Source organism: Rhinolophus sinicus, linkage group LG05 (genome assembly GCF_036562045.2).
Source record: "Rhinolophus sinicus isolate RSC01 linkage group LG05, ASM3656204v1, whole genome shotgun sequence".
NCBI lineage: Eukaryota > Metazoa > Chordata > Mammalia > Chiroptera > Rhinolophidae > Rhinolophus > Rhinolophus sinicus.
The window spans coordinates 108,683,172-108,697,780 of record NC_133755.1 but is presented as its reverse complement, the minus strand read 5'-3'; the positions used below and the strand labels follow the sequence as shown (position 1 = coordinate 108,697,780).

General features: G+C 34.7%; 1 protein-coding gene across 1 annotated transcript in view; it reads left to right on the top strand.

The window, feature by feature from the left end:
• The window catches only part of LMBRD1 (LMBR1 domain containing 1), a 91,341-nt gene that overhangs the window by 42,152 nt on the left and 34,580 nt on the right, over positions 1-14,609 (top strand). The window contains exon 8 of the mRNA XM_019749339.2: positions 11,240-11,365. Within this exon, the coding sequence (XP_019604898.1) occupies positions 11,240-11,365 (126 nt within the window). The remainder of the gene's footprint in view (positions 1-11,239; positions 11,366-14,609) is intronic.

Here is a 14,609-nt window from a genome sequence, read left to right as displayed (position 1 = left end):
AATCTGATACTTTTTAAGTTAAAGAAAAAAAAGAAGCCTCTAGGCTAAGATATTTATGTAGATATTTTAATTTTTTGGTGCCATCAAGTGGGGAAATGTTGAATAATGATATTTTCATAAAAATGTAATATACTATATGGACTACTGAAGTGCCTATAGAAGCAGTGACCACTAGACTTTTTATTATATGCACTTAGAGTGAAAAATCAAACGTGTCCTTCAGGATGTTTATGCATTTTATTTGTGTGTGTGTGTGTATTAATGTGTATACATGTGGTATAAAATATAAACTAATGGATTAAAGAAAAATAAGTAAGAGATTAAGGATTCAAAAGTAGAAATAAATCAAGCAGTGGTTCTCAGTAATCTTTGAAGACAGACATCCTCTTTAAAAGTAAAATTTCTCAGCTTTCCATGTGTATTGTTTCGTTGAGTCTGTGACACTGATTGTAAGATGCACCTCTATTTTATGTACCACTATAACGGAAAGATCCCTGCCCATGTTTTTTTATCATTTATAATTTTTGTTTTATATTTAGTGAAAGAAGTTTTTTTACATAAGTAATTCAAAATATCATATCACTCGTCTGCATACAAAACAAGGAAAATACAAGTGAAATAAATTGGAAAGGTATTCCTAAAACTTCACATTTGGGATGTAAGGCTTCTGAATCACTGTTTTTGATTGGTTATTCATGTACTGGTTTTACTATACAAGATTGTCTTTTACTCGCATGATATTAAGAGAATTAATGACAGAGCTTTCCTTGAGAGCTCCACTCGTCTTTTGGATTTTCTTTGAAGCTGCTAACACACCCATCGTGTAAATTTAAGTTGTTTTGTTGTTGTTTGTTTTGTTGTGGTTTCTTATTTTGCCATGTGAAAAGCTATAGTTTTGCATTTATTTAAGTAGCAAAATGGCCTTCTACTTTGAGTATATTCCTTTTTTTTAAATTTATTGGGGTGACATTGGTTAATAAAATTATATAGGTTTCAAGTGTATATATCTGTAATACATCATCGATGTATTGCATTGTTTATTTACCTCCCAGAGTCAGTTCTTCTTCCATTGCCGTATATTTGACACCTTTTACCCTCTTCTACTTCCCTCCTCCACCCTTACTCTATGGTAATCATTAAACTGTTGTCTGTAGCTATGAATTTTTTTCTTTGTTTGTCCTGTTCATTTGTTGATTTCAGTTTTATGTTCCACATATGAGTGAAGTCATATGGTTCTCGACTTCTTCTGTCTGACTTACTTCACTGAGCATGATAATCTCAAGATCTATCCATGTTGTCACAAATGGCAGTATTTCATCTTTTCTTATGGCCGAGTAACATTCCATTGTATATATGTACCACATATTCTTTATCCCATCAGCTATCAAAGGACCCTTTTGTTGTTTCCATGTTTTAGCCACCATGAATAATGCTGCAGTGAACATAGAAGTACATATATCCTTATAGATAAATGTTTTCAGGTTTTTTGGGTAAATACCCAAAAGAGGGATTGCTGAGTCGTATGGTAATTATATTCTTAAATTTTTGAGACCTCTATACTGTTTTCCATAGTTGCTGTACCAATACATTCCCACCAGCAGTGCCTTTTTCTCTACAACTTCTCTAACACTTGTTTTATTGCTAATAGCCATTTTAACAGGTGAGAGGTGGTATCTCATTGTGGTTTTGATTTGCATTTCCCTAATAGCCGGTGAAGTTGAGCATTTTTTCATATATCTGTTGGCCGTTTTTATGTCTTTTTGGAAGAAGTGTCTATGTCCTCTGCCCTGTTTAAATTGGATTGCTTATTTTTGTTGTTGTTGAGTTGTGTGAGTTTTTTATATATTTTGGATATTAGTCCTTCATCAGGTGTTGTTTGTAAATATCTTCTTTCATTTAGTTGGTTGCCTCTTTGTTTTGTTGACGGTTTCTTTTGTGGTGCTGAAGCTTTTTAGTTTGATACAGTTTTGCTTTTATTTCCCTTATCTTTGAGGTCAAATTCATAAAATCCTCTCTGAATCCAGGGTCCATAAATTTAGTACCTATGTTGTCTCTGTGAAGTTTATTGTTTCAGGTCTTATGTTTAGGTCTTTGATCCATTTTGAGTTATTGTTCTATTTCTTGAAAAAAAATGTCACTGGGATTTTGATGGGGATTACATTAAATCTATATTGCTTTCGGTAGTATGGCCTTTTTAACTGTATTGATTCCTCCAATCCATGAACATGGAAAATCTTTCCATTTCCTTTTTCAATTTCTTTTAATGTTTTAGAATTTTCAGTGCAGAGGTCCTTCACATCCTTTGTTAAGTTTATTCCTAAGTATTTTATTCTTTTTGTTGCAATTGCAAAAATAATTTTTTTTATTTTTCTGAAATTTCATTGTTAATATATAAGAATGGAATGGATTTTTGTACATTGATTTTAATTCCTGTGACTTTACTGTGTTTATTGTTTCTAATAGTTTTTTTTTTTTCGTTTGTTTGTTTGTTTGTTTTTTTAGTGGGGAGTCTTTAGGATTTTCTATATAAAAAATCTGCAGACAGTGACAATTGAACTTCTTCATTCGCAATTTGGATGCCTTCATTTCTTTCTCTTGCCTGATTGCTCTGGCTAGGACTTCCAATACTATGTTGAATAGCAGTGGTGACAGGGGGCATGCCTGTTTTGCTCCTGATTGTAGGGGAAAAGCTTTCAGTTTTTCACCATTAAGTGTGATACTGGTTGAGGGTTTGTAGTATGTGACCTTTAATGTTGAGGTACTTTTCTTTCTATACCCATTTTATTAAGTGTTTACATCATAAATGGATGTTGTATCTTGTCAAATGCTGTATTTTCATCTATCGATATATAACTTGTCCTTTATTTTGTTTATGTGGTGTATCATATAGATCGATTTGTGTATATTGAACCATGTATGCCCGTGGAATGAACCCCACTTGATCGTGATGTATAAACTTTTTAATGTATTGTTGTATTCAATTTGTTAGTATTGTATTCAGAATTTTTGCATCCGTATTAATCAGAGATGTTGGTTGGTAGTTTTCTTTTCTTGTGCTGTCTTTACAGGGTTTTGGTATCAGGGTATCTTGCCCTCATAAAATGAGTTAGGAAGTATTGCTTCTTCTTTAGTTTTTTGGAAGAATTTGAGGAGGAGAGGTTTTAAATCATCTTTGAATGTTTGGTAGAATTCACTAGTGAAGCCATCTGGTCCTGGGCTTTTGCTTTTGGGGAAGTTTTGGATGATTGTTTCAATTACCTTTCTGTTGATGGGTCTGTTTAGATTTTCCAGTTCCTTGTGATTCAGTCTAGGTGGGTTATGTATTTCTAAGAACTTGTCCATTTCTTCTAGGTTATTGAATTTGGTGGCATATAGTCCTTCACTGTATTCTCTTATGATCCTTTGTATTTCTGTGGTGTCCATTGTTACTTCTCCTCTTTCATTTCTGATTTTGTTAGTAAGTCTGGTCAAGGGTTTGTCAATTTTATTAATCTTTTCAAAGAACCAGCTCTTTGTTGCATTAATTTTTCTGTTGTCTTTTTGTTCTCTATTTCATTTAATTCTGCTGTAATTTTTTATTATTTCCTTCCTTGTACTGACTTTGGGTTTCATTTGTTCTTTTCTAGTTCTTAAGATGTAATATTAGGTTATTTATTTCGGATTTTTCTTGTTTGTTGAGATAGGCTTGTTATTATTATTTCCCTTTTAATAATTTTGATGCAGTGCATTTTCTTTCTAATTTGTTTCTATGTATCTTTTGATCTCTCAATTTATTTCTTATTTGACCGAGTCATTCTTTAATAACATGTTGTTTAATGTCCACATATTTGTGTTTTTTCCCACTTTCTTTTTGCAGTTAATCTCTAATTTCCAAGCATTGTGGTTGGAGAATATGCTTGGTATGAATTCAGTCTTCTTAAATTTGCTGAGGCTAGTTTTGTTTCCCAACATATGGTCTATCCTTGAGAATTTTCTATGTGCACTAGAAAAAGAATGTATAGTCTAGTGTTCCAGGATGAAAGGCTCTGTAAATATTAGTTATGTCCATTTGGTCTGGATATGTTATTTAAGGCTGATATTTCCTTATTGATTTTCTGTTTGGATGATCTATCTATAGCTGTCAATGAGTATTTAAGTCCCCTGCTTAACAGTGTTTTTTTCAGTTTCTCTCATTAGTTCTTTTAGTAGTTGCTTTATATATTTTGGTGCTCTCTCTTTGGAAGCATATATATTGAGAAGAGTTATGTCTTCTTCTCAAGAGTTATATTGTCCCCTTTATCATTATGAAATGTCCATCTTTGTCTCTTGTTACCTTTTTTATCCTGAAGTCTGGTTTGTCAGCCATACTTATATGTAGCCATACTGATGGCTACACCCGCTTTTCTCTGGATGCCATTTGCTTGGAGTATTGTTTTCCACTCTTTTACATTGACTATTTGTCCTTGGAGCTGAGATGTCTCTCTCGTGGGCATCATGTAGTTGGGTGTTGTTTTCTGATCTAATCTGCTATTCTGTGCCTTTTTATTGGTGAGTTCATTCCATTTATATTTAGGGTGATTATTGATATATGAGGATTTCCTATAGCCATTTTATCTTTTGTTTTCTGGTAGCTTAGTGTGTCTGGACTTTTTTTTTTTTTTTTTTCCACTTCTTTTTTTTTTTTTTTTTTTTTGAGTAGTTATCTTTAAGTGTTTGTAAAAGAAAGTTTCATATACACAGTTGTTTTTTTTTTAAATTTATTGGGGTGACATTGGTTAATAATGTCCATTTCTATTTCCCTTTGCAAATTCAGACCTTTTCCCTCTCCCCTTTTATGTTCTTGTTATCACAAGTTATCTTGTTTATGCTATGAGTTTATTTCTGAGTTGCAATAGCAAATAGTCTTCTTACCTTTCCCTTTTTGTGTTTTTGTTATCACTAGTTATCCTATTTATGCTGTGAGTTTATTTCTGAGTTGCAGTAGCAAATTGTCTTCTTCTCTTTTTCTTCTTTTATGTTTTTATCTCCTTTACCCTTTATGTTATGTTTAAGTGTATAGTGCCGTATTCTGTGTAGGGTTACCATTTCCTGTTCCTGTTAGTCATCTTACTCATAGATTTGTATCCTTTTGCCTTTTGGTTTCAGGTAGAGTGACCTCCTTCAGTATTTCCTGCAATGAAGGCCTTGTAGTGGAAAATTCCCTAAGCTTTGTATATCTGGAAAGGTCTTTATTCCTCCTTCATAGCTAAAGGATAACTTTGCTTGATATATTATTTTTGACTGGTACTGTCTCTGTTTCAATAGTTTGCATATTTAATTCCACTCTCTCCTGACTTACAGAGTTTCTGCCAAGAAACCTGATAATAATCTAATAGGCTTTCCTTTGTAGGTTACTGTCTTCTTTTCCCTGGCTACCTTGAGAATTATTTCTTTGTCATTAATTTTTGAAAGCTTCAATATAATGTACCTTGGAGAAGGCCTGCTAGGATTGAGGTAATTAGGTGTTATATTTACTTCTTGGATTCGAGGATCCAGTTCTTTCCATAAGTTTGGTAAGTTCTCCTTGACTATTTATTTGAATAGACTCTGTTCCCTTTTCCCTGTCTTCTTCTGGTATACCCATTGTTATTAATTCCTCTTTCTGATGGAGTCAGATAGTTCCTATAGAGTTCTTTCATTTATTTAACTCTCAAGTCGCTCTCCTTTTCTGTCTGCATCATTTCTGGATTTCTGTCTTCAATATCACTAATTCTTTCCTTCATTTAGTCAGCTCTATTTCTTAAGCTCTCTCTTTCATTCTTCACCTAACTTTTATTGAATTCTTTAGTTCCAGAATTTCTATTTTATTCTCTTTTAAAATTTCAGCATATTTGGTAAAGTATTCATTTTGTTATTTGATTTTATTTCTGAGTTCATTGAACTGCCTATCTGAGTTTTCTTGCACCTAGTTGAGTTTTTTCAGAACTGCAATCTTGAATTATCTGTCATTTAAGTCACATATTTTTATGTCTTCAAGTTGATTATATGGAGATTTTTAAATTTTCTTTCCAAGCTGTCTTGTAACCTTGGTTATTCATGGTAATTGATGAATTATTTCTTTTCTTGGGCATTTAGGCGAGTGAATTCTACAGCAGGTTGATAGGAAAAAGGCTTTCTTTTGTTTTCCATTAGGTAGCCCTGGAGTGTTTTATTTTTTCTTTCCCTGTTCCTGGTTGTCCCGGTGGAAGATTTCTTGGGGAGGTGTATTTCTCATCTGTGACCAAATTGCCTCAGTCTCAGGGCACCACCCCTGTGGGAGGATGTGGTGGGCGGTGAGGTTCTGAACCTCTGAGATCCCAGTGCAGCCCCTGTAGCCAGGTGCAGAGCTGTGCGCCTCATCAACCCTGGGCGCTCCAGCTGGGATCAGCCTTGGAAGGTGGAGTTTGGCTGGGCTGGGAGAGGTGGCTGATGTGTTTGTGTCTGTGCTCTCTGAGTAATAGCAACTGGCAGACCACAGGTGCCTCACCCTTATATCTCCTCCTTTGTCATTAGTGGCTGCAGTGTGTGTCTGCCGCTCAGGAACTTTCTCTCCATTTCTCAGGGCTGTACATATTCTGCTCTTTAATCTGACACTCCTACAGATTTTCTGGGTCTGCTGGTAACAGTAGGATGGTGGAGGGAGGCAGCCAGCTCTGTGGCTCTGTTTTCTGGCAATGAAGGCTGGTAGACCATAGTTGTAGCACCTCTGTATTCGGTCTTTGCCCTGAGGTCTCTGCCCAATTGCTGGGTTCAGCTGATCCTATGCTGATCACTCAGGCAGGATTGCAGGATTGCTGAGGCCACAGAGAGTGCACGTGCTGTCTCAGTCCTCCCTCTCCCAGGACCACAGTGAGCCCGGGCTGCGTCCTGCAGCCCCCGTCTCTGCACTTCTCCCTTCCCTCTTCCCCTGTTCGCCTCAATTCACCCACCTTCAGATGTTCTGATACATGGATCTCTCTGTGTTGTGTAGGGAATCCTTTGTTGAATTATAGCTGTTCAACTTATTGTAACTTCCAGGGGAGAGATCAAGAGGGACCCCTCATGCCATCATGTTTCTGACGTTACCTCGAGTATATTCCTTTCTTAAGCTTATAAACCACTCACTTGACTGTTGCTTTGCAAAAATAATGTAGAATTATGCTCATTTGTTCCAGTGAATATTTACTTCATTATTTACTCCTTTTTTCCATTTATCCTTATACATTAACTTTTTGTTTCAATGTCAAATCATAGTGCTATCTTATAAGACCTTTTAAGTGGCAATTAAACTCAATAGCTGTACCGAGAATGCATGTAACTCAACTAAAAAGTAACTACATTGTTACCAGCTAGGACCAAATTTGTGAATGTGCAGGTAATAACAACTGTGTCATGACTTCTGTCTAACCAATGATTATAAGATGCATCCAGACTTCACTGATGTGAGATGTGAGAAAATACGTGGATCTTAGAATCAATGAATATTTAAAAAGGAAGTATTTATTGAGTACATGTTCAAGGAATTGTTTCATTAGTCCTAATAGCATACATGTCCTTGAATAATAGGAGTTACAAATGTATGCAAGACGTGTATTCAGTTTAAAGGCAGTGCTTGGTGTTGATCCTTGGCAGTAATCCAAGGCTCACAGATTGGAAACTGTCATCCTAGACATAGCAGAGATATGTAGGGAAAAGGTGTTTTAAACTGGGCAGTGTAAGAAGGTATTACAAAGGTTTGTAGTTTGTATACATTCTTTCAAAACATTCTGGGTTTTAAAACAAAGATTGTGATTTATTTTTGGAAGTTGAAACATAAAATTGGAAGCAGTTATGATGACCTGAAAGCATTTTAAGTCTTTACTCTTGTTGATTCTCTAGTAATTCACTAGAGGGCAGTAGTAAGCAATAAAAGTTATGTTTCTGAAAAGGATAGTCTTCATACATCTTTTTCAAAGAAGTGTGAGGTTAATTTCAAAAGATTGTTGTCTAAAGATCTTAAAGTTGTGATGAAGTGTTTTGTATAATGTGTTTTGTCATGTTTATCATAATCTAAATGTTAAAGTTCCTGATGATAACTAACTTAAACACGCAATACAAAAACAAGCTAAAAGCTAGATAACCAAAAGAATGACTACTTTCTATTATTTGCTCTCTTTAGACAATTGAAAATTCACAAAAAGAGATTGTATTCTGGTCCATGTTACCATAAGTTATTACTAAGGACATATTTTTATTTTCTAAAATCTTTTACATTTATTTAGGAATTCAGTTCAGCTCTTCTAATAAATATATAAATTTCATGTAAGGAAATGAGTTCATATGAATAAAGAGCTCTCTTTTTAAATGATTTTTGGTTAAATGCTATCTTCTTAGAGAAACTACTTTATTTAACAAATATTCTTGGAATAAAGGTAGGAGAAAAAAGACCTAGTCCTTACATACCAAATAGCCTACTGCAGTTGTTTCTAGCATGGCTAAGGAACCTGTGTTTTTAAGAACTTTCCAAGTGATTCTGATTAGCCAAGTTTGACAGATCTAGTGATAAAACAAATGTGCAGATCAATAAAGTTAATGTAAAATGTTATGTATTATAATTGAGTTGTAAGGAAGGCACACGTACAAGCCAAGGGAGGTTTCTCAGACATGTAATTAAGCTGACACCTGAAGGGCATTGAAATTTGCTAGTGAAGTAGGGTGAGAAGGTAGGCATTCTCAATGAGTTCACTGCACGTACTAAAGTGTGGATGCTGGACAAAGCCTGAAGTCATGTAGAATCGGAGTGTTTTAAGAAGAAGGAACGATAGGGAGGCATAGGATAAGGTTGGTAGAGAAGAGCTCATAAAGAGCTTTGTATGCGAGGATTAGATAATTGGAGTCTATTCACAAGATTAGTAATTCTACCTCTCTTTGAAAAATAATACCGAATAACTTTTCAAACAATCTTAGATGAAATGATGATATGTAAAAAAGTAGATGAACAAAGTAGAATTGCCCTGGAAAAGTAACAGCAGGTGCCTGCATCACTACCTGCCTTCTTGTCTCCTGTAGTGGCCCAAACACACCTCCACAGAATCCAAGGAACTCCTCCCAGAGCACTTTGAAAACTATTCTTATTAGTCCTGTAGAATCTTAAAGGATGTTAATTAGAGGAATGGCATAATCTGACTTGAGTGTTAGAGAGAGACCACTTCGGAAACAGTGTAGAAGATGGACCTGTAGAAAGTGAGACCAGCAGATCAGTGTAGAGAATTTAGATGACCTTGCATTTGATGGTGGACTCTAAATAGGGCCACATTATTCATACTGACTACAGCAACAGATTCCTTGGGAAATAGTATGGAGTACTGAGGTTAATATATTTAGGGACCCCGATTCATCCAAAACAGAAGTAAAAGCATTTGGAGGCAGTTGGGAGGACAGGGAAATGATATACTTGGGCATAAACTGGGTTTAGCAAGATATTTTTGCCTTGGCATTTGGTTATAAAAAGCAATATGTGTTCAAATGATATGTGAGTGGACAATTGGTTAATAATCATTATAAAATCATTCATCAGACTTTTAAAGTTTTGTGTTACCTTTTTTAAAAAGCAGTGTTTAAAAGATGTAGAACTACTATAACCACCAAATAGTCAAAATGATAATTAAGGATACGGAAATCCTGAAAGGTTAAAGGAGCTGAGGGATACTTTGGCTTCTACAGGCTTTTTTTCTTTACATTTTCAGGATATAAAATTTAATGTTAAAATATAAAATTTAAACCTGATTATATTTTTCTTATATTTTACCAAGGTCATTACAAGTATAAATTTGAGAAGAATTGAGTTAATTGGAAGAAAGTCACTCTATCTGTCCAAATTACATTTTCTTCTAATACAAGCAGAATCTTTCCTATTTGTATTATAGGAAAATTGGGAAAACATTAATTTATATTTTAAATTTATTTAAAATGCAAAATTTTAAAATATTTTTCCTTTAGCAAATACAAGGATTTGCATATTGGATAATAATTTCAACTAGTTAATTATCTAAATGCAATAAACTATAGAGTTGGAATTACTTGATAGAATTAGTTCATTTGTGGTATTTCTTTGTAGTCATGTTCTTGGTTCATATTCTCCCATAGTTTAAAACAAAACAAAACAAAACAACCCTGATATATCAGAATTTATGCTTTATGATTTGAGTTGTGTTTTAACCAATGTTTAAAGGAGTCTAAGTGAAGAATATTAAAGTAATTAAAAAGGACACTAAAGGTATTTGAAGTCATCCTGGGAGTTGACAACCAGGTAGCAAAGAGTATTAGAAAAAACATGCAGGATCACCCAGGATATTTTGGAGTTTGGGGTAAAGCCCAAGAAATAGAATTTATCACTTGTGTCCACATTCATTGTTCTGAACTCAATCTCATGGCCCTTCCTAACAGCAAGGGAAACTGGCTAAACTACTTTGGCTCTATGCTCAGGAGGAAAATGAAAAATATTTAACTACATAATGTTGTATTTGCTTTAGAGCCTGTTGCTGCAACTAGGAGATGATAGTTGTCAATTTTGCTGCTACGGATTTAAAGTCAATAATGATTTGGATAATGGTCGCATGGCAATTGTCATTAATGTTTTTAATTTGTACAATAAAAAGTCATCATTTGGGACTGGCTAATATAGAATGGGTAATATAATATATTCTTGGTGTTGATGAATAGTTCAAAAATTATTTGTAGGAAATATTTAAAAAATTTAGCAAAAAAATTGATTATAAATATTTAGAACTTATAAATAAACTATATACAGATAATTGATCTGCTAATCAAATAACATGTGTATTAAAATACTTACATTTTACTAAAGATTTACTATGTATACTTGGAGAAAATTGTTTTTTTTTTTCTATAGAAATAATTTTGTAAATTGTTTTTAGGAGTGCACACTATCTTAATCTCTGGTTAGCCTGAAGTTGCAATTTATTTCTTTAATAAATTATTATATAAATTTTGTAGTTTGCCCTTTGAGGAATAGATATTATCTATTCTGGGAATAGTTAGTATTATGTATATAACTATTCAAGTGTAAGTGTGAAATAAACAGGACAATTATGATACATTATAATCATGATTCACTCCCATGTACCATGTTCTTCAGTGATTATACCCCTTTACAACTGCTTACTCTTTTTGTAATTACTTTAAAAAATATTTTTACCTGAAAATTGTGTATAATATGTTTAAAATAGTATTCTAAATCACAGTTTAATTTTGTTTCTTTTAGGCCTATGGCATGTCAGCATTACCTTTAAATCTGATAAAAGGCACTAGAAGCGCTGCTTATGAGCGTTTAGAAAACACCGAAGACATTGAAGAAGTGGAACAACACATTCAAACAATTAAATCAAAAGTGAGTTGATATTTTATTGTAATGAGGAAGCATACAATTACTTTGTCTTTGAGCTGGTTTCTGATGTGACTTAGACATTGGCAAACACATATTTTTGACACTGAATTTTTCTGATATATCCTTCAAGAACCATGCCCATATTTAAAAAAAAAAAAAAAAATTTGTCTTCTGTGAAATATAGGAAACTGTCCATTTGAGAATTCCTGTTAGTGTTCTAATTTCTAAAACACAAAAATTCCACATATGACCAAAACTTTGCTAGTTTCAGGTATGATGATTCCATGTGTAACATCAGATTTTATTGTGTCACTTCAAGTACTAGTTGAATAAGCTAAAGATTATATGTAACCACTTGCCATTAAATGTACTTCTAAAAACACAATAAAGGTTTTTCTTCCTCCATGACCTTTAAGTAACAGATAAACCTTATTATAGAACATAAGAAAACTGGAAATTTTTGTAAATAATTTTCTGAAACTAGCATAATCCTGAAACCAGACAATAAGAGCACATGAAAAGGAAAACTGAGGTTAGCATCATGGTAGAGTGAGATGCCCCCTTTGGCTCTTCCCTTCAATCTGCAACTAGTGGGACATCTATAACTCAAGAAAAATTCCTCTGCTTGACACACTAAGATGCCTGAGAGATCCACATATCTGTACATCTGAAGGCAGGTGGATTGGAATGCATAGGGGAGGCGAAACTGGGGAAATGGCAGAGACTGTGCTTGAGACCCTGGTTCTCCTGCCATGGCAGCTGAGCCCGCAACTCTGGCCCCTCACCACAGCCCCAGCAAAGGAAAAGGGCAGCAGCACGTTGGCGTTGTGACTTTTACTCCCTTCCCCCCCCCCCCCCCCGGGCTACTGCAGTACTGGCTCCATAAGAGAGCTCGGTAGCAGCAGCTGCAGAAGCAATGTGTCTGACGTCAGCCTCCTGGACACAGTGGTTCCAGCAGCCGCAGGGAACTGGGCAGTAGTGGTGGTGGGGCTTGCGACCCCAGCTCCCCCACCCCACTTTATCCGCTCACCAAGGTGGTGGTGCCCAAGTCCCAGACAGCTCTGGATGCAGTGAGGGCACAGGCCATCCTGGTGACTCGACGGTGATGCTTGTGACTGTAGCAAAACCCATAATCACAGTGATACTTGCAGCATAAATCACCAGTGACCCCAGAGGCTCAAGCAGCGATGAAAAGGGCACCTGCGACATCTCTGGCAGATGCAGTGGAAGGTGAGAATGACTGGCTGTCAGATATAGCTCGAGCAGTCAAGAGAAGCAAAACTTTGTGCTGTATTGCCACCTATTGGAAAAGAAGAGAATGGACTCGAACCAGCCTGTTGAATTGTTAAAATTATATTTGTACCTAAATAAGAAACATGTTCACTGTTTCAGATGCACTGGCAGGGGAAAATTCCATCAAGGGCTGTGAATAATCATAGTAACACAGTATTATGAAAAGAAAATGACAATTCCCCAGAGACCAAAATCAAAAGTCATGGAAGATTGAGGTCTAAGTGATAGAAAAATAAAAATAACTTTCATGAAGAAACTTCAGATACAAGAAGAGTTGGAAAGGCAGTTCAGTGAGCTCAGGAGTAAATTAATGAGCTGAAGTACTTTACCAAAAAAAGAACCAAACAAATTCTGGAGCTAAATGAGATGAAGAATGCATTAGGAAGCATTGAAAATAGAGCAGACCATACAGAAGAGAGAATTAGCGAGCTACAAAATAGAAATCTAGAAATGATTCAGGTGAAAGAGGAGAGAGAACTAAGATAAAAATAAACAAACAAAACAAGCAAACAAACAAACAAAAACTACGAGCACTATCCAACTCCATTAGAAAGGGCAACATCAGGAAAATGGGTATCCTAGAAGGAGAAGAGAGGGAGAAGGGGACAGAGAGCCTATTTAAAGAAAAAATACATTAGAAATTTCCAAACTTGGGGAAGGAACTGGCTTATATGTGTATTTATACAAGTACAAGAAGCTAATAAGACACCTAATTATCTCAATGAGAAGAGAACTTCTCTAAGACACATTATGTTAAAATTGCCAAAAGTCAATGATTAAAAAGAAAGAAAAGAATTCTAACAGCAGCCACGGGAAAAAGACAGTAACCTACAAAGGAACTCTTATCAGACTATCATCAGACTTCTCAGCAGAAAGGCCATAGGCCAAGAAATAGTGGAATGACATATTCAAAATATTGAAAGATGAAAATTGCCAACCAAGAATAATCTATCCTTCAAAGTTATCCTTCAGATAATAGAGGCTTTCTCAGTAAAATAGTAGCTGAAGGAATTCACTACCATAAAACCTGCTGTAAGAGAAATGTTGGAAGGAGCTCTTCTACTGAAAACAAAAGAGTAAAAGTACAGAAAACTTTGAGTAAAGTGATAAACATGAAGTCAGAAAATTGCAACTCTATTACAGAATTAGGGTTTTAAACAATTATAGCATATAGGTTAAAGGGAAAAAGCATTGAAGATAACTATTAGCTACTTCAATTTGGAAACAACTAACAGGGAAGATTATAACAATACAGACCTACTTCAAGAAACAAGAAAAATCTCAAATAAACAATCTAACTATACTTTAACTAGAAAAAGAGGAACAAATGAAGCCCAAAGTCAATAGAAGAAAGGAAGTTGTAAAATTCAGAGCAGAAGTAAATGCAATAAATACTAAAAAGACAATGAAACTAAGACTTGGTTCTTTGAAAAGATATACAAAATTGACAAACCTCTAGCTAGACTCACTAAGGGAAAAAAAAGACTCAAATAAATAAAATTAGAAATGAAAGAGGAGAAGTTACAATGGATACCACAGAAATACAAAGGATCATAAGACAATACTATGAAAAGCTATATACGTCAAATTGGACAATCTTGAAGAAATGGATAAATTTTTAGAAGCGTACAACCTTCCTAGGCTGAATCCTGAAGAAATACAAAATCTGAATAGAGTGATCACTAGTAAGGTAATTGAAACACTAATCAAAAATCTCCCCTTACAAGAAATCCAGGACTAGATGACTTCATTCGTGAATTCTACCAAATATTCAAAGATTTAATACATGTTTTTCTCAATCTTCCAAAAGATTGAAGAGGAGGGTATTATTCCTAACTCATTTTACCAGGCCAACATTATTCTGAACCAAAACCAGACAAGCACAACACAAAAAAAGAAAACGATAGGCCAATATCTGTCTGATGAACACTAATGCAGAAATCCTCAGCAAAAT